Source organism: Ruditapes philippinarum, unplaced genomic scaffold (assembly GCF_026571515.1).
Source record: "Ruditapes philippinarum isolate M1 unplaced genomic scaffold, ASM2657151v2 ctg170_1_1_1_1, whole genome shotgun sequence".
NCBI classification, from domain to species: Eukaryota; Metazoa; Mollusca; class Bivalvia; order Venerida; family Veneridae; genus Ruditapes; species Ruditapes philippinarum.
Genome location: NW_026858297.1, coordinates 51,788 through 73,930, shown reverse-complemented (window position 1 = coordinate 73,930; position 22,143 = coordinate 51,788). Strand labels below are relative to the sequence as shown.

Here is a 22,143-nt window from a genome sequence, read left to right as displayed (position 1 = left end):
AATATTTGTAATTTAACCCCATTAGAAAAGTAAATCTTTTGAAATTAACAACTAATTTATCTAAGATCGACAGTAACAAAATGAACATTATGTCACAAATATGCTGAATATTACGATCTGGCCATGATGATTTATGTTTATCTATCGGGGAAACCACCATTTATCTAAAGACATGTTTGATGCATGTCTGTTTGACTCTACAAATGATCTCATTTGACAAATGATGTACAATTATGCAAAACATGATAAAAAGACACTTTAATGCGTTATTATTTCACAATGCTCAAATTAACGGAAATAGTTTGTTCTAATTTGTGAAAGTATTCAAATTAATATTCTCTTCTGAGTTGGTTTTATGAGGAAGTGATTTTAATTTGAATATATATCTGATATAATTAAGGAACCTTCTATGATAATTTGAAATCATTGTAGGCATCGTATCAAAGGAATTATATGCCTAGAATTATTAACGACTTATTAAGTTATTAAATAAATTTACATTCTAAATATTCGTTATATAAAAACATAGTAATTACAGTTACTCCACCAATGTTTACTATTTACGAAATATAACCGTATCATCTTAAAATGTGCCGAGACCTTATCAATGAAAACTATGTCTCAGTTGCGATTAAAAAACGACTTTAACAACAATGTTGCGTATTGCTTCAAATTTCTCACATTCACATGGACAGATTACCTATAACAGAGTATTATTTTTTTGTGCAACCTTAAGGTGAGGAATTTATGTGGCCTGACCTTTAGCCTATTACTGCCTATTAAAATGATATCAGGAAAAATTTTAATACAACAAACATTAAAAGTAGCTGATTGACAGGGGTGAGTCGGGACAAATGTCACATGTTAATTTATCCCCTGGATTTGAAGTGATATGAAAATTACTAATTGTATCATTAATTTACTTAGAATAAACACGGATCAATGGTATTTTAGGTATGATTCTGAGATAACAACGACAAGAAAATAATGGCTTGTCGTGAATTGTGAGCAAATTTAAAAGCATGCATTATCGCATTTATGATTCTTTTTTCAACCCGTTACAATAATCTCAGATGTGATAGGGAAGGAAATCATTAATTTTCGCCTGTTTCTTTTGCAAAACGTGTTACTTATGCATAACAATATTATCAGTGTATGGTAGGTTAACATCAAAGAGACATTGTAAAAAGCATAAACAACCAAACTATTAATAATGGAATGTCTTTGAAATTCAATTGCCTGACACAACAAAAGAAAAATAACTGCAATATGCATATGCAATATTAAAAGTTCAAATAAATCTTATACACCAAATGACAAAATACATAATAACGCAGTTGTGGATAAGTATTATGCCAATGCCAAACTAGCAACGGTTCAAGGTATACTTTCAACAATTCCCACCATCTCTGTACTTTGCAGGCTTTACTATTTTGTTAAAAGGCTAAGTTGTAAAATGTTTCATGATAATATTTGAAATACACATATTATAAAAAAAAACACTTGGTCAATGTTTATTTTACCAAAGTCACAAATGGCAAAATACTTAAACTCTTGTCACATTATTATTAATAATATTATGTTAATTATGTTTTGCTCGTAAAATTTATGTTTTTTTTTCAGAAATTTATATACAGGAAAAGTAAATCGCTGGAAAATGATCTAGCCATGCGGAAATCTCTTGGACATGTTTCTTTTGTTAGCGCTTTAAGCCTTATCATGTGCAAAGAAGACCCTCTCAAGTTGTACAAAATCAAATTTGCAGCGGAATTGGTAAAATTGTTTTATGAATGGTAGGCTCGTGAATATGATGTTTTTTCCCGAAATTTACATAGAGAAAGAACAAATCGCCGGTGCAAAAATGACCAAGCCATGCGGAAATCTCCTGGACATATTACTTGGGTTAGGGCTTCAGGCCATTTCATGTGCAAATAAGACCCTCTCAAGTTGTACAAAATCGAATTTGAATTGGAATTGGTCAAATGGCTTTTCAACGGTAGGCTGGTAAAATTAATGTTTTTTTCCGAAATTTATATACAGAAAAAGCAAATCGCTGGAAAAAATCGAATCCTAACAATTAAGAAATTTTTAGTATGAAGTAAATGCCAGTTTGAAGCTAAGTGAAATGAAATATTAATCTGAAAAAAAATCAAGAATATATTAATAACAGATAGAAAAGGAACTTTTGTCTTCTAATTGTTTGAATAAATGTTCCAGACATAAATCGACCTTAAAATATCTTCGCCCATATATCAACCTTGATTGATCTTCTAATAACCTTGATGTAATTTTTTTTGTAGACAACTTTGAAAAAATTGACAGTAGGTCTTGTATTTTAACATAAAAGTTACAACAGACAGTCGATGACATTTTAAAGGTCGTTGTCTTTTATCCTAACCTCTTTCCATTGCGTAGCTTTAATAATGAGATTTTTTCAAATACTTTTTCGTGCATACTATCAATCCCCCCTCCCCCTCCCAAAAATGTCCACCAATGAAAAAAATATAATATGTGATCAAATGATTCACAGACGGAACATATATGCTATATATTTATGGCAAAGGTGTTCAATGTATCATACAATCTATAATCTATTTCTAACAAAGTGATCTCTCTGGAGCATTAATCACAACAAAATTACATATTAATTATAGACTCGGTTTGATTGAGTATGATTATGAACACTTCGTTCAAAATAATTGATTTCTCCTATATATAAGTATCATGTACACAAACACCTTTCTTGATATATAATGAACTGATTTTTTATATGATTTCGTAATTAATGACAAGGTGGTCAATATTTCACGATGGAAAATTAAAACAAGATTCATTATTACATGTATTTGATTTCCCTAAACACATTGTGAACTAATAATAGTTATATAAATAATATAAAATATAGTAATATAAAATTTCCAAAAACAATGTCTGATATTCCAGTTCAAAATAATTAGTCTTGTTGCAATACGAAATTTAAATAATTGATAAATTAGTTCCCCGGATTGCAGCATTTCATTTCAACTGAATTATGACTCACGTGTTTTTGTTGTTTTTGTTTGATCTTGTTGTACAATGTATATACTATTGTTTGTCCATGACCAAAACCATGAGGAATAATACCAGTTATTGAAATATATTTGTTCACCTGCTGGAGTTCAGAGATGCACAGACTTAAATTATAGGAACCCATTCAATCGCCTCATACGATCACGCTGAGATAAACGATGGCTGCAATTCTGATTCAATCCTCAACATTTTAAGGCAACCCCTCAATCACAATTTGTGTCATTGGAATTAAATGATGTCAGAAGTTGTTTTTGTTTGCTATATATATTTAATAAAATAGCTATACTCGTCACCTACTTAAGTCATCGAAATTTTGACCACTGTCCTTTTCTATCAAACCTAAGATCACTTGATATGTAACCACTTTAACCTATCGTTTGGCAAAATTAGGAATAATATTCAAATTGAAAGTAGGTTGATGTCAAATTGTGAAAATACGGTTAATAGTTGTCATTACCCAGTGTTTTATTGTGACCCACTGTTACTTATGTAACAGTACAACATTCTTAGTCATGTGGTACACTTGCATTAACAGTAAGAATAACTCCCAGAGGCCTATGGGAAATTAACATAACGAATAATAAAGTATCCATATGGAGAATCCACATTTATTTGCATGATTTAGAAATGATAATCAGGACAGAATAATAATGAAGTTGGAAATGTCGTCATTATGGTTATAAAAAATTAATTATATATATGATTTTCCCAATGTTACAGTCAAGCATTTAGGGTACAAGATGAATTATTTTGGATAGAAAAGCTCGACGTCATTTTCATAATAGCATTTGATATCAGAAAATAAATCAACAAAATGAATGTCAATGCATCAGTTAAGTGAAAGGAATTCGCTGCTTACTTATTCATACGAAATTTTGAAGAAAACAATTTTCACACGCTCCTTGATGAGTTAAGAAAATATTATACGATACTGAGGGGTTTGACATTGAAGATAGATACGTATTGAGGGCCTATGCACCGCACCACGAAAGATAGTATATGTATTGTATTAGTATCGCCGTTTAGCGTGTAATTTTCAAACATGCTTTTTATAACAAACATACAGAATGAAGATACAAATCATAAAGCTAATGTTTTCTATCATAAACTAACCATATTAAATGTGATGTTGCATGATCTCGCAAAAAAACCATGGTGTATTGATTAATTTAATTACCATGGTTATCGTGTGGACACTCTTGGTTGCTAACTTTAAAACCGTTTACAGTTCGTGAGGCTTTTTTCTTTCTTTATTTCAGCCAGTGGTAATAAGAGATAAAAGAAAATAATGACAATAAATAAAATAGAGGGAAACAACAAACAAAAATAGAATGGATCTTGGGCTAGAGGCGCACGTGCGGCTAAAATAGTAACAATTATTAACTGTAACCAAAATAATTATGTTATCAACTAAAAATATGATCGGTAAATATCCATATGTGTACGAGCTTATTATGTTTGGAGTTAAAAAGAAAGATAATAACTTGATTTTAGAGGCTTGACTTATTTTACAAATCTGAGCGCATTCATAAGTAACTATATTACCCTTTTAATGATATTTATGACAGCTATATGGCTAATGTTGCCGCAAATTGGCACAATATATATTTTTGTTTTGCCGATTATAAAACCTGTTTTGATCATTATCCAGATAGCTAATGATGCTAGTAAGTCGAGTCTTTGAACCAGATTAACTTTATTATTGACAAGAAAATTAGGATAGTTTGATATGTGAAGACTAGAAAAAAATGATAATAAATAGATAGTATCTGCTTGTATATGTATAAGGACACTTGCATCTTTTTGGCTAATCACGTAATATTTCGAGCCTAGTTTGATGTAATAAGCCAAGCATGTCGGAAGCTGCTCTGCGACGCGAATTCAAGGTAGATGCAACATAATCTGATTAAAATCAGCTCTCAATTAACCCTGCGGGAAACCAATATGAGGTCACCACCTCGTGACCTTTCAAGCAGCTAATAATCGACGAGCTTTCACAATTTATAAAGCGATGCAGTGTCTATTTTGTACTGCTGGAAACCCAATACCGAGTAGGTAATTTTCACGATTTCGATAATAAACCTGGCGTTGTCCACAAAGCCTGCAGGTAAACTGGCAAAATAATCTTGCCCAGTAAAAACGGAGTCTATTATTTCCTGTGTATTTGTTTCAAATAACTTCAAACATGTTTTTTTTCTAACAAATATCAACAATTTGTTTTATTTCCACTGACAGCAATATTTGATACTTAGGTGTAAATGAGGTTTGATTGCATGGCTAAATTAAATTTCTTGGGAAATCCGAATCACAATGAAGGTGAAACAAATACGGTAGCAATCAGATCTACATGCAAGAAATACCTTATTTATTAGAAGATCCGACCTTTAGCCAGACTACGTGTACCAGCTCTTAAGTGAAGAATTTTTGGATCATTTGTTCATGATATTAAATTGTTATTTACCTAAATGATGTTGTTCTAAAATATACAAAAATACAAATTATTTACTTACTTCATGTACTTGTTTAGAAACAGACCTTATGCGCACACTAAATTTTACAAGTGTTTCTGTAGATTTAAGAAGGCTGTAACTCGCCTTATTATATATGCCGTCGTTTCAAATTGCATGGGGCGGAAACAAGAATCAAAATAATTGCACGCAAAAATATATGTTGTTCGATTTGTCATTTAAGCAATTTAGAACAAAAACTTAAAGGATATGTACAATGTTCTCGATTTAGTATTAATATTTTAGGACAATTACATTGTATGCAAGAATATGTGGTTTATACACGGCAGTGTTGGGCCAAAAGGATAGTTTGTCCGATAAATGAGTGATAATATTTTTTATTATTATCATTTTTGTTGTTGTTGATGTTGTTTTATATAACTATCATTATTATTATGATGTTGTTATTATTGATGCTAATGATTGTGATGAAAATGATTACTATGATGGCGATGATGATGAGGAATATGATGTTGTTAATAAAATTGTCAAAATAACGCATGTTGTTCTGTAATGAGCTACTAAAACTTACAGAAAACTAAGTTACATGTAAATGTTTCAAAACGTAGCTATAATTGTCTCTTTACAAACAAATGAAACAGGTGGTTGACGTGTAGATTTCTTTGAAAACAAATAAACTGTTTTAAAAAAAGCCTTTTCTTTATACACTGTTTCAGACGAGGGTAATGCTACTTATCTTCTGCTCCAATCACTCCTTCTATAGAAGCAGGCAAATGTAGCTGCAGTAAGATTTGATTTTCTCTATCGGATTTTACATACTATATAACAGCTTTGTTTTGGTATTCACGGAGTAAAAATATCAACGGTTTCTTAATCGTGTGTTTATTATTTGTGATTGCTTATTTTTGGTTAGCAAAACATTTGACATGATCCTTTTACTTTGCGTGGATTTTTATCAAATTTTGAAAAAAGAACAATACTATTTTAATTTGAAGATGCACCTGTAAGGTTGCGGTACAAAACTATTGTGAGAAACTATGAAACAGGGAAGTTTGAAACTAATAAAAGATAGAACAGCACAATACATGTAAAACAATTACAAATGAATTTATGCCAATGTGAACAATTTATGGCAACAAAAATAATTTTGTGACACACACACACAAAGAAAAAAAAGGATATAAATATTTTACAGACAATGGAAATTTTATAAACTGTTGTATGAAATAACGCTAAGACAAGTTCTTTCTTAAAACTTTTTGTGTTATAATTTTGGATTTTTATAAATTGTTCTATTTTATATTTGTGTAATATGACATTTTTCTGAAAACATCCACACTGCACGACAAATAATAACATGATACATAATATAGAGTGGAAGATAAAAAAAGCAACAACATGAAAATTATTAGAACAATGGAATAATACAAAATATTCAAATGCCTAAACGTGTAAATACTTTTGATGATACAATGCAGTTTAAATGACCTTTCCATCATGAAACGTTTGTTTTTTACATACTAAAAAAATGATATTCATTATCAATACCATAGTGTATCAATTATCACAGTTTCATCCATTATGATCGAAAATTATAGTAAAAATGACATACTTTTTAAATAAGACATCTTAATATGTAAATTATCTACATCAAGGTAATAATCTGGTCACATGCGTGATAAAATGCAAGACGTTTTAGAAAGTGAACAGAATTCAACCCAGGCATCGAATGAGGCATTTCAGATATCCGAATATGTACAGGTCTTAATCATCGTCATGTATTCTATTATAACAATAATAGCTGTCGGTGGAAACGGGATTGTTTGTTATTTAGTGTATGCTTATAAACGAATGCACACGGTGCCGAACTATTTCATTGTAAACCTCGCCGTAAGTGATATAATCATGGCCGTCTTTTGTATTCCATTTACATTTATTGCCAATTTGATTCTTAATTATTGGCCATTTGGCGAGACAATGTGTCCTATTGTGCTATACATACAAGTTGTTGCTGTGTTTCTGAGTTCCTACACCCTTGTTGCCATGAGTATAGATAGATACATTGTGATTGTTCATCCATTCAAACCAAGAATCACACAAAAACAAACTGCGTTAACGATTCTTGGAATATGGGTGATGTCATTTACTATACCGTTACCAACGTTTTTGAAATCACGAGTGATTTACCATTCTAACACAAGCGGACAATGTCTTGAAACCTGGGAAAATAATACTGAACAGTATTCGTATGGATTGTCGTTAATGGTTTTGCATTACTTTGGGCCATTGACCATTTTATTATTCTCATATTCTAAAATTGGATACAATATTTGGATTAAGAACATTCAAGGAACAGATAGAAACAAACGAAAACTTCAGTTGGCAACCGCAAAGAAAAAAGTAAGTATAAAATCTGAAGCGGTGGTTTGTGCTTACAAACGTTAAAACCTTAAGTACTAGTGCGCAATAGATTTGATGCTTACTTCAGACTCTCTAATAAGTTATACATAAGTCATTAATATTAAATGCATTTTTATCACACAATTCTATTTAGGGCGGTTGAATCACGTAGTCAAACCCTCATACAAATGAACTGCTTACAGTTTTCAAACCCCCGTAAAAAACTGCTTACAGTTTTCAAAGCCCCGTAAGAAACTGCTAACAGTTTTCAAACCCCCGTAAAAAGCTGCTTACAGTGAAAGAGAAGGTTCATTTTGTTTTGACGGCGCTTGCAGTATAACACAAATTCTTGTACGACGCATGACGCAAATATCGTCTGCTTGTAGATATACAGTACTGTAGATTAGCATGTACTTTATTCTGTTTTATACATAAAATATATTAACTAGAATATACAAACAATGTATAACTAAATAAATTTACACTTAATTGATAAAGGATTGTTTTGAACATATCCATTGCGTTTCTTATTTATTATCTGTTAACTGATAACATTAAACTAGTTATACAGATAATTATCTGATATTTTTCTTACTAACTAACACCTTATTTATTCTAAAAATCGAAAATAATCTATATATTTGAAAGATTTGAAAGATTTTTTTTCAAGAAATATTTTTAGGTGTTTTTTAAGATGCATAATGTTTTATCAATATTTGAAATATTTATCGAAAATTTGCCCATTTTAAACCAATATACTAAAACTGCAATATAAATATTTTCAGGAGTTTGTGTTTAAAATGAGGTCACGTTGCATTGTTTATACCCTTGTGTAATGCTCAGTTTTTTAATTACATTCCTGCACCTTGGCTTATGTGATAAGTACTTGAAATAAGTTTATCTGAGTTTTTGTGCAACATTGATCGATACCGCTAATAGCAATTTTGAAAATCCTCTGATCTTTCTATTACAGCTTTATTTAAGCCTTAATTAGTGCTAAGTGTTTCCACCCCAACAACTGAAACCACACTTAATATAAGTAGATTAGTGTTTGAAACATATATCAATGTTTCCACATTAATTAATTCCTAATTTAAGGAGATGTTTTTCCAAGATTTCATATGTTAGCCAGCCCAATATTCAATTTAGATGTTATTTATGCACGTAATTAGCCTATCTCTGACTCCGTGTGTCTAATGTCTATGCTAAATTTTGATAAAACATACTTTAATACTGTCGATTTACTTAGATTTGATAAATTGATTAACCGAGAAAAGATAAATTAACAGTTAAATTCTAAATGCATCAACCAAATATTCATATATATTCAACATGATAAATGTTCATTGACGATATTGCCACCACAAATCACGAACGATTAATAAAAGGACTATTTTCATGACTTGTGCTTCTAAAGAACATCGCCCTTAAAAGCAATAACATATCTTATTTATTGCAATCAAGTCATTATTTCTAAGTGGTATATCCGATTTTGTAATATTATCACTGTAAATTAAGTACATAATGTTATTAATGATTGTAATTCCATTTTGAATCAAAATATCTTATTAAAGGTAGTTGAGCGTTTACAGACACTTAAACATAATTGGTTCATGCTAAATTAGAATAATCTTTGCTTTTTCTATTTCGATATACCCAATTATTGTTTGCCAATGGCTTACAATACTTTAAAAAGTTGCGTTTGGTCATTTTAACTGTCTAAACTGTTTATTAAAATTATTTCTATTGACAACTTATGTATATTATTTATTGTTAGCATATGGAATTCGGTTCTTAGATGTACTACATTTGGTAAGAATTTTGTAATTTTCGCATATGTCTTGTACACAGATATATTTGTAGATTAACTAATATTGCATTTTTTGTTTCAGATGATAAAGATGATGGTTACAGTTGTGATATTCTACGCTTTATGTTGGTTACCACTTCATACCATAACCTTAGTTGGTGACCATAACCCAACCATCTACAACAACAAATATATTCCTATACTATGGTTGGGTTTTCATTGGCTTTCAATGAGTAACAGTTGCTACAACCCAATAATTTATCTTTGGATGAGCCCTAAATTTAGAGCTGGCTTACGGATGGCTCTGAACAGCTGTTGCCAAAAGAAGCAGACGAAATTGTCGTCTGACGAGGAAATTTACCAAAAGATACAAATTATCTTCCCGCGCTTACGATATGAATTTCAAATGGAAGGACATGTGAATAATAAGAGAAATATACGACAGAAAATAAAGGATTTGAAGTCAGGGGAATACATTTTTCCGGAAAGCAGCATTCACAGTGACACGTGATCAAATTTTACAATAGAGGTACACCAAAAGGAAGAATATGTTGTTTATTCTTTTATATAAAAAATGCTGAAAAGCCTTATAAAATGAAATTTGAAGTTTTATAGTGCTTGTACATGTGTCTAACAATTCATGACTGGCATTTGAGAAGTAAATGGTTCATTAAAGCAAGTTCAGGCGAATGGTAGATAATTCGAAACAGATGCCGTATATACAAAACATGGCTAAACATACTTCAATTTTGATTGATGAATTATATTGTTTATGCGGTATATATAATAATTTAAAGTTTAATGAAAGTTCTACGGAACAGTTACTAGGTCTCAATTCTTATACGTTTCTTGATATTTACATGATTTATCTTACTAAAATACTGTAAGTTTTGATTTTGTATCGTATTGTGTTCTTGTGAATGTGAGTGAACGCATTATTGGTATTCACATTAAATACATATATAACTGATTTTTATTAACTTTAATGAAAAGAGCAGTTTGTTAACCAGGTTTTCAACAAAAACCGGGTTATTGTAATGCCGAAGTCGGCGGGCGGGCGGGCAGGCGGGCGGGCGGGCGTCAACTTTTGGTTTCCGCTCAATAACTTTAGTTTGCTTTGGCCTATTGACACCAAACTTGGTGTATGGATAGCTTATATCAAGCAGCTTGGGATTGCTACCCAGGTGTCTGTGATTAAGGTCAAGGTCACTGTTACTAAAAATAGAAATTCAGTTTCCGCTCAATAACTTGAGTTTGCTTTGACCTATTGACACTAAACTTGGTGTATGGATAGCTTATATCAAGAGGCAGCTTGGGATTGCTACCCAGGTGTCTATGATCAAGGTCAAGGTCACTGTTACTAAAAATAGAAATTCAGTTTCCGCTCAATAACTTGAGTTTGCTTTGGCCTATTGACACTAAACTTGGTGTATGGATAGCTTATATCAAGAGGCAGCTTGGGATTGCTACCCAGGTGTCTGTGATCAAGGTCAAGGTCACTGTTACTAAAAATAGAAATTCAGTTTCCGCTCAATAACTTGAGTTTGCTTTGGCCTATTGACACCAAACTTGGTGTATGGATAGCTTATATCAAGAGGCAGCATGGGATTGCTACCCAGGTGTCTGTGATCAAGGTCAAGGTCACTGTTACTAAAAAATAGAAATTCAGTTTCCGCTCAATAACTTGAGTTTGCTTTGGCCTATTGACACCAAACTTGGTGTATGGATAGCTTATATCAAGAGGCAGCATGGGATTGCTACCCAGGTGTCTGTGATCAAGGTCAAGGTCACTGTTACTAAAAATAGAAATTCAGTTTCCGCTCTATAACTTGAGTTTGCTTTGGCCTATTGACACCTAACTTGATGTATGGATAGCTTATATCAAGAGGCAGCTTGGGATTGCTACCCAGGTGTCTGTGATCAAGGTCAAGGTCATTGTTACTAAAAATAGAAATTCAGTTTCTGCTCAATAACTTGAGTTTGCTTTGGGCCTATTGACACCTAACTTGGTGTATGGATAGCTTATATCAAGAGGCAGCTTGGGATTGCTACCCAGGTGTCTGTGATCAAGGTCAAGGTCACTGTTACTAAAAATAGAAATTCAGTTTCTGCTCAATAACTGGAGTTTGCTTTGGCCTATTGACACCAAACTTGGTGTATGGATAGCTTATATCAAGAGGCAGCTTGGGAATGCTACCCAGGTGTCTGTGATCAAGGTCAAGGTCACTGTTACTAAAAATAGAAATTCAGTTTCCGCTCAATAACTCGAGTTTGCTTTGGCCTTTTGACACCAAACTTGATGAATGGGTAGCTTATATAAAGAGGCAGCTTGGGATTGCTTCCCAGGTGTCTGTGGTCAAGGTTAATGTATTTAGTTTTCATGTTATAACTTGAGTTTGCTTTGACCTTTTGACAATAAACTTGCTGAGTGGCAGCTTTGGATTGCTACTTTGATATCTGTGAGCAAGTTCAAGGTCATTTGCTTACAATAGAATTTTCAGCTTCTACTCATTAACTTCAGTGTACTTTGACCTATTGATTGCTGTCACATCAAGATTTGGTCGTTGAAAACCTGGTTTTCGTCGCATTGCGGCGCTTCTTGTTTAATAATTTAATGTCTATAAGATTTGAACACATGAGTGCACGTATTATGTTTTGTGAAAAGTATGCTTTATTGGATAAACATTAGGTTAAATCATTTTAAGTCTATAAGATTTTAACACGTGCAGCCTTTGTCAGAGTACAATGTTTTATGTTTTGTAGAAAGTATGCCTTAAACATCTTTGTTAATTGTTTCCACCTTCTGAATATATTGAGCAATTGTTACCAACTATTGCACAAAATTCTCATTACAATGATCATCCTCTAGAAACAAAAAAAAAGTTCTTTCATTCAAATAATTAATCAGAAAAAAATATTACAGGTCTATCAATCAGGTAACTATGGAAATATAATTGTGGATATGAAATATGTACAATAAAATGCATATTAATATCAACCTTCGTAAGTGTTTGCAAGATTCATTGAAAAGATTTTAAAATAAAATTACGTTTATGGATTTGGCAATGGAAATATTTTGCACGTCGTTTATTTCTATTCGTTTTTCCTTTTCCGTAGTAGTTTACATAGACCTAAGTTTCTTTTTAAGAACATTTCTGATGCAAACTTGTTGTTTCTCTTTTACAAACATTTTAAAATAAATGTTATTACGTACTCATTTTACACAGTGACGTCATATGTTCATTTTCCTTGATATATATTGATCAATTTAATAGTCATTAAACCGAAGTTGAAATTAGTTTTCAATAGGTTTGAATAATGAGTACGTGCTTAACACCATGCGTTTTAAACAATTCTGGCATAACATTCTCTTTGATATACCTCAAAAAGTCAGAAGTGTGGTTGCGCAGAGGAAACTTCTATGAGATTTTACAATTTGCACTTATTATTTAGCTAGATAGATTTTTTACTTGACATGTCCCCACTGTGCTACCGTAAATAAGCAAATATTAGCAGGCACAAATGGCATTATTCTGTAGTCAGTTTTTTAACAGCCATACACTGCCTTTGAAGTGTAACACACGTTTCTTCCAATATGTGCAATACATGTCCTGTTTTTAACAGTGCAGTGTCCAATGTATCCTCTATAAGGCAATCGAGTGTGTATTGCCAAATTACAAAATTACAGTCAAATAAACAAGATTTGATCCTAAAAAATATAAATATGAATGTGTTTACGCACGGCAATAGACACTCAAGACTTTTTAATCACGAAAAAGTAGTGGGTACTTTTGGAACGTCCCTATCTGCTTCTAGTGAATATCAAGTGGTACAAATACGCCATCTGATCAATAATGTATGCATATGTAAGCAGAAAGCTCTGAATTGTAACAGTCATTGATATGATTTAGAAATAATCATCAAGACAGAATAATAAAGAAGTTTGTTACTGTCAATCAAGTGTCTGGAATTTTCAACATTAAGGTTACTATAAACAAAGAAATGATATCGCATTTTCTCAATATAACGGCCAGCCAAGTATTTATGGTACAAAAGATGAATTATTCTGGATTGAAGTGCGTAGACGCGTTTTATACCATCATTTAATAAAAGGAAAAAAAATCAACAACTTTTTAAAGAAATCACTGTTTACTAATTCATACGAAATGAATTGAAAAGAAACATTATATCAAACACCAAAACGTCTCAAGACATGACAATTTGTTAACAATAAGAGCTATCAAAAGAAACGGAGAGAAAAAATACTGAATTTGCCTGGTTGCTAAGAAGGTGTAATACAATAAATTATTTGTCCATAAAAAGTCTACCAATCATTGCGTATGACTACGACATCTTAAGAATTTTGTAACGTCTGTAAATTATGATTTCGGTATCTTTTGGAAATTATCGGTAATGCTCATTTTTTTTAGAATTAGTGGGGGCAGCCTTTCATCTATATATCTGATGTAAAAGGTATTATTCTAATTAAAAAAATACTACCAAAATGCAAGTATGAAATAAACATAATAGTTAATTCTCTTATGAGTAAATCACGCATGCACGAACTCATTGTCCCTACTTAAAATAACAGAAGAATATTTGTTCGGAAAATATTATTGCAGTTTCAACGTATAATTAACCAAACGCCCGGCGGTCAATGGGAACCTAAATGTACAATAACCTGAAACAATATTAGGCCAATACAGGGCCACTTCCTTCGGCTTTAAGGGAATTCGGCATCTGGTCCGCTGTAACAAGATCTAGTCTTTATTTATCGCCATTCCAAGTTCCTCTGCCGATACCATAAGCCTTCTCAGCGACATACATGCACCGAGAAGGTGAAGACATTTTAAAAGCTTATTGTTTCAATCAAGAAAAAGAAATCTTTACTGATATATCAGAAGCATTTCATTTATTGTCAGTATAAAATTAAAATTACAGTCTTTAGCAGTGCTGTTATTTTGAAATATATTTAACGATATGAGCAGCGTCTAAAATTAATATTTGTCTAACATATAACGTAATCTAGTCTGTCATGTGACGTCTGATAAAGTTATGACAATGCTCAAATGAAAATGTATAATCACCAATATTACACCTCTGCCACGAAGTCTTATTAATTTTTTTTCGCAGTAATACAATAGAAATACAATATCTGTCGAATGATTATACATTTGTTATACATCAGACTTAGAAAATTTTCACACAAAAAAAATAAAATAAAAAAACAACGCTTATGTTATCCAACATATTGCAGCTCAACAATTTCCTGCTGAAGAGATGTTACATAGCTCATATTACAATTATAAAACAGTGGCATAATCTAGTCTGTGGTTTTCACCAGTTCTCGATTTTCTACTTTTAATATATTTTGCAAGGCTGTTGCATTATTATTAAAATTTAAAACAGTTTCTTTTTCTTTTTTGGCAATCGTTACGAACAGCCTGGCTGGCATTAAAATATAATGCATTATAACAAAAATTATCGATTATATGAAAACAGGTTTTCCAAATCAAATGCCTCATAAATATATTAAAGTTGATTGAATATTTGCATTAAAAACCAATAAATAACGACTATTTTATATATTACCCCTTGAATTTTTTTCTTGAAGCTGTTATCAGGTTATGTACCAAATTTCATAGGCAATTTGGCATTCAAAAGTATATGTGTGTTCTTGTTTTAACTTGTTTCCTTTTCTTTTTAAGTATATTTGATGATGACGTACATTCATTTTGTATAATAATCGCAAAAAAAGGCAGATTGCTAAAATTAAAACCACCCATTCTTAAACAAAATTTTAATGATATAGGGTAAATGCGCCTTTTTGTGAATTTACATTATTCTGCAGAAGCACGACGACATATGTAAATCCTTTTAGCCCCCACCGACTCCCCTGGTCGAGGGATACAATAATTGCGAAGGCTTCTGCAGATTTTATTGCACGAAAAAAAATGCATTGGTGGTATTCCAACGACTAAGTCTATAATTCCGCGTTATCTATACTTCATATAACGTAACTTTTGCCTCTGTCATGCTTTCAACGCGCTTGTTCGATCTCATTTGGCATTTATGTTTTTATTATAAAACTACCGGAGCCGTCATTGCATTAAGCTGTTTATCACTGCGCACTGAGTCACGAGTATTAAAAAACGTGTACCAACGGCGTGTAGTCACAAAAAAAACTATGTTGTATACCTGCCTGCGCGGTTTTTATGCAATTGTAAGTTAAAACGCTCAATCCAATCCTGAAGTAGCTTAACAATTTAAAATTACTTTAAACTCAACAAATACCTTTTTGATTATAAAGCAAAAGCATTACCTTATCAGGTATATATTAAATCTAAAGTTTGCATCACATTTTGATATGAAACATGTTTAAATTTGTTAAATAATTTGGTTACAAGCTATTTATGTAACAATCTGACTGAGAAAAAGGAGAAAATCCTTACTTTTTGAGATCTAGATTGAGCAGTAATATGACTTCGTGCTGAATCACTGCACACGATGCATACCTGAAATAGGTCAAGTAATCCGATGAACTGTAAGGGAAAACCATATTGTCCAATATTCCTATTAGCATTTCGACAAACCAATAAAGCAAAATGTCACGTCCCATATTAAACTCCCACTAAATATATGCACATCAAATTAAAGGTTAATTGAGGAGCTTATTGGTGTAATGTTTCACTTAACGAACAAAACAAAATGGAAAATATAAGTACACAGCAGCCACATCATATTTGAAATTGGACACGACAATTAGTTGAAAGACAATTGATAGAATCAACAATACTTAGAGAAGATAAGTGGTTCAATGTGACAATTTAACAAAGAACAGTTGATATAAGTTAAATATTATATTCAAATATTGTCGAAATCGTCTTGACGAATGGTCGAACAAGGTCATATGTGCAGTAGGACTCGAACACATAAGCAACTAAGCCAACGTTTCTACTCCTTCAGTTTTGAATAATTATACAGAATAAAGTAGTTACAAATCAGACACTAAAAACTGTTTATAAAACACCGGTTGAATTAACCAGGTGTCTTGTTTTTCATCATTGTAGTTACTTATTTAGTATCTTAATTGCAATATATCAATAATATCGCCAATTTGAAGGAAACAAGAACGAATACGTATGGCTATATTTTAATTGATCGCTGCATGTCAATGCTTCAACAGAGGGAGCAATTACTTTGACAGTTCATGACCCTAACGTGTGAGTATTTGACGGGAAAATTAATGCTTTGAAATTGACTGTAAAATTGGTTCTACGCATGTGACTCAGTGTTTCCATGTGGGAAATAAAACCCTTTACAATTACTACATTTTAATTGTTCTACGCACGCCAGTGTTTCCAGAGAAGGGGAGTGATAGAGGATTAATTTTTTTTATTTATTTTGATGACTACATTTCTTATGTCGATTGAAACAATGGAATTTAATTATCAGTTTGCCTTGTCCTTTTCTGAAATTTGTTGTAAGGTCACCCTCAAGATTTTGACTATTACAAATTAAGATCCCACAAATATGTTTAGTGCATATCTAAACACAAACCCATACATACATTTGAGACAATCATTATAAATAAGAAAAGAACAACAAATGTACTATATATCGCTTTATGCTTTGAATAATAAATAGTTGTCTATTTAGATCTCTTGTTGAAAAAAGAAGATAAAAAGAGATATGGTATGCCGTTGCATAGACACACGTGAGAATTTGAATCGCTATCTTAAGCATGCATTAACATTTTTTCTTTCAGAAATATTCGCGCTGGCCTGCAGTGCACTTGAAATGAGTCAATTGAATATTTACTACAAATATAAAATGCTTCACATTAAACTTTACTTTACATGACCTGTCCGAAACACATTTTCATTTGTTTCAAATAGGGCATGGTTTGTCTAGGGTGTTGCTTTTAATTTTCTCCCCCGTGGACTTAGACTAATAAGTTGAAATGTAAACAAAACCTATAGTTTTAATCTGTAAATTGATGTTTTAAGTGATATTATGCCAGTAAAAGTAAAAAATTTCTACATTTTATCACAATTTACTTCTTTTCAATTTTATGATTAAAGACAACTGTGTAATTAATAATCCCTTGATCCACATAACTATTTTTAAACACGGGTATCTGTTGAAAATGACCGGTAACTAATATTGCAAAAAGAGTGGGACAGTCTTTTAATATTTCAGGCAGTTTTTTGTATATTTAGTCCTAAATATTTGAATTATCAATCATTATTGTTCAATTCCCTTTAAAATAGTATTATTTAATAATAATTTACTAACTTATTTAAGATCGACAGTTACAAAATAAGCATAAAGTCACTTTAACAAATATACTGAATATATTGCGCTTTAGGATTGATAAGGACGATGTATGTATTTCTATAATACCATCGGGGAAAACACCATTTATTAAGCAAAACTGTTTGATGTATGTTTGCTTATCTCATCTCAATATATATATATATATATATATATACAAATGATATCATTTGACAAAATTTTAATGATGTTCTTTTATAATACCAAATGAACAACAAAAAAGATATTAACCTATTTTTATTTCACAAGTCGCAAATAAACAGGAAACAGTATATTTAATGTGTGAAAGCATTCAAATTAATATTTTCTCTGAGTTTTGATTTGCATGAAAGGATTTTCAAGATCCGTTCAGTTGTTTATCTGAGGAAGTGGTTTTAATTAGAATTTATTACTGGTATAATAAAATAACATTCTATCATAAATTAAAATGGGATTTAAAAAAATTCATTAAAATACAATAAAGATTAAAAGCAATGAATGGACATAAATGAGTCAGGACAAATACCACATCTTCATTTTTCCCATATTATCGGATGTTAAGTGGCATGATATTACTTATTGTATCGTTAATTTATACCGTTTTATTTCTAAGAATAAACATGTATCAATGGTATTTTAGATATGATTTTAGATAACAACCACTAGAAAATAATGGCTTGTTCAGGTGCTTTTTGCTCGGTAATTGACATGGCTGGCGAGCAAACTTGAAAAACATTCATTATAATATTGCATTTATAATTCCTATTTCCATCCAGGTAAATAGTGCGAGATGTGCTAAGGTAAGAAATAATTTTGTCTGTTTTCTGCCAATAAAAAATTACTTGAGCATAATTATATTATAAGGCTTTACCATAATGTAAAACAGACAATTTGTTGTAAAATGCTCTTTTAGTTAATATTTGAAATACACGTTACAACTTTATGTAAACACACTTGGTCAATGTTGATTTTACCAAAGTAACAAATTGCAAAATACACTCAATCATTTCACAGTTTTTACAAAGTAGTTCAATACTTTTCTTTTAGAATTAATAATAGAATCACTGAAACATAAACAATGAAAAATCTTTGACAGTATGACACAGATAAAGTTACTTATCATTCAACAAAGCAAACATTCTCTTTAATTAAGATATCTTTAGTATGTTATTCATGCCATATCAGTTTGAAGCTAATTGAAAAAAATGTATAATCAGAAACATAATCAAGAATATATAAATAACAGAAAGAAAAAAGCAAGTCTTATAATGAATTAAATAAATGTCCCTGACATAAAACGACGTGATTGATCAACGAATCGTCTACTAACCTTTATGTTATCTTTTGTAGACACCTTTGAGAAGAATTAACAGTAGGTCTTTTTTCAACATAAAAGTTACAACAGACGGTCGGTGACATTTTAAAGGTCGTTTTCTTTTATCTTCACCTTTTGTCTTTGCAAATCGGTAGTAGATCTATTGAGATATCTTTTCAAAGACTGTTTTGTACAGTCATACTTATCACCCCCACACACTAAAATAAATGTCCACCAATGAAAATATGAAAGGTGACCAAATGGTGCGCATACGGAACGTATTTGCTATATGTTTTTATTTCATGCTTTCCAGTGTTTTATTGTAATATATCAGATGATTATATTCTGATAAACCACTAGTGAAATTTATAAAATATAATTTTCACTGTAGCCGGACTATATCTGAATGCGGATGAAAAGAAAATCATAACTAAATGAAATAACAGGCAGAAATTAATGCCGTCGTGCGTAAATTTTGCTTCTTTAGGAAAAGAAAGTCGATGTCATCATACATCATGTTAAAAACGTAACAAAATTAAAGAAATTTAACAGACCTATATTTCAAAATTGATTATGTGACGTCATGATGTGATGACGTCACAAAGGAGAATGCGTGACGTTACGCGGCAAAACCAGTAAAAAAAACTTAAAATCACTTAAAAAGCATGAAATAAAAAGAAAATTTATTTGTTTTACATATAAGATTGAAAAATATTTCATTCGTGAACACCAGCTATTATATTTTCACTCGTGGCTACGCCACTCGTGAAAATATTGCATCTGGTGTTCACTCAGTGAAATTATATTTCAATCTTACATGCAAAACAAACAAATATCCTCTATATGGCAACGGTGTTCAATATATCATACCATTTGTTCAGAATAGTTTATTTCTCCTATATATTAGTATCATGTACACAAACGCCTTTCTTAATATATAATTAATTGTTCTTGATGATATAATGTCGTAAATACTGACACAGGTGTTCAGTCATACTTCATGGTGGAAAAATAAAACAATATATTTAATTATTTGATCCCACAAAACACATTGTGAACTGTCACATAATTATATGTGTGTCTAAGCAATATAAAATAACTATAACCAATGTCTGATATTCCAGTTGCAATAACTGCCTTATTCTATCTTGCACAATTTCGCGCAAGTTAATTCATCAAACGGAGAAGTTTTATGGGATATATTCAACCGATTTCTCATGGGATATCCTTTTCACTAATTTGGAGCAAAAGTTTACCTGTAAATTGTCTAGAAATTTGTTTTTCAAGTAACTGGGTGTTATTTCGTCTCGGTAATATTAGAACAGGAACAATTAACCTTTGAATAAAGCTGTTACAATGCCAGAATGACAAATGGAGAAAGACAATTGTAACAATTGTTTTAATATCTAGTGAGATTACGTATTTGCATTTATCATCAAAACAAAATCGTTTGAAATAGACAAAGAATTATTACCGTGCATTTTTAGAATATCAATTTAAAACTAAATAACGTATCAGGTGTTCACAAAGAAATCTAATTGAATTTCTGATCTCACTTGAAACTCGTCTTATATCAAAAGACGTAATATGAAATTTTAGTGATCAATAAATAAGGAGCCACGGGTTTCAGCTCAATCATGACTCATCTTAAACGATTGTTTTTCCCCTTTTGTGGCGAAAACAATTGCCGCACGTAAGCATCCATTTATAGTATGAATTGCTTTTACCTGTTTGTCACCAGAAAATCAAACAAGGAAATGTGCCTATTACATATAAAGATGATATATCTGGGAAAGCGAAAAGAAAACAAACGTTAAACATATTGCCGTACAATTAATATACTGTAAGTAAAAAAATCAATGATTTTTGAATCAAGAACAAAAATGAAATTAATGGATAATACAATGTACGAGGGGTATTCAAATATGAATGCAACAGGGCCAATTTTCAGAAGTGCTTAACAAACGGTGCCAGAATAATTATCTCAATCCTTCAAAATACCCATCACCATGTGATATACAAAGCGTTTGTCTTTTAATCCAATTATTTAAAGGCGTTATCATAGCCTGTTCGAGGTATATTGTTCAGACACTGGAAAATAGCCGAACCTAGAATTTTTCGTGTTTTTCTTCCAGCGAGGTTTTGTTTGAGCCTTGATACTCGGACATAGGAAAAAGTCACAAGGGGCAATACCTGGCGAATTAGGAGGTGGGAAGCACGGTTTCAGATATTCTCGTACAATGACCGCTTTGTGTGACGAAGCATTGTCATGTAACAACCCGACCCCACGGAGACCAGTTGCTGGTCGACGGTTTTTTAATATTTCTTTAATTTATGAAGGACATTGCCTTTGTAAAACTTGGCATTTACAGATTTTCCCTTTGGTACGCGTCCGGCAATTTGAATAGCAGGATCTTGTTATGTATCTTTCGCTTGGGCTCATAAAAGTGAATATCGCCATCGCCAGTCATGATATTTTTAAAAGATCGGTTGTAATTGGGGATCTGTTTCAAAAATTGTTTAGATATTCTTACCCGAGCAAGTTTTTGCTCTTTTGTACGGAGATCTATCTGGCTATAATGCTTCCCATTTTAAATCACTTCTTAGAGAATCGTACGAGCGGCTGCTACAGAGATACCAACGCATTTCGACATATACCTAGTTGTAAATCTTGCATCAGTAGCAATCAAATCATTTACTTTTTCAATCATTTTTGGCGAAGTTGCAGTTTTCGGACGGCGTGCAAGAGGTGCATCTTTTACTGA

General features: G+C 31.6%; 1 protein-coding gene across 1 annotated transcript; it reads left to right on the top strand.

Annotated features, from left to right (window-relative positions):
* Positions 1 to 6,877: 6,877 nt before the first annotated feature.
* Positions 6,878 to 10,736, top strand: LOC132752709 (RYamide receptor-like). Its single transcript, XM_060743073.1, has 2 exons — positions 6,878 to 7,937; positions 9,830 to 10,736. Exons 1-2 carry the CDS (start codon positions 7,209 to 7,211, stop codon positions 10,256 to 10,258), a joined length of 1,158 nt encoding a protein of 385 aa, XP_060599056.1. The 5' UTR covers positions 6,878 to 7,208; the 3' UTR covers positions 10,259 to 10,736.
* The last annotated feature ends 11,407 nt before the right edge of the window (positions 10,737 to 22,143 follow it).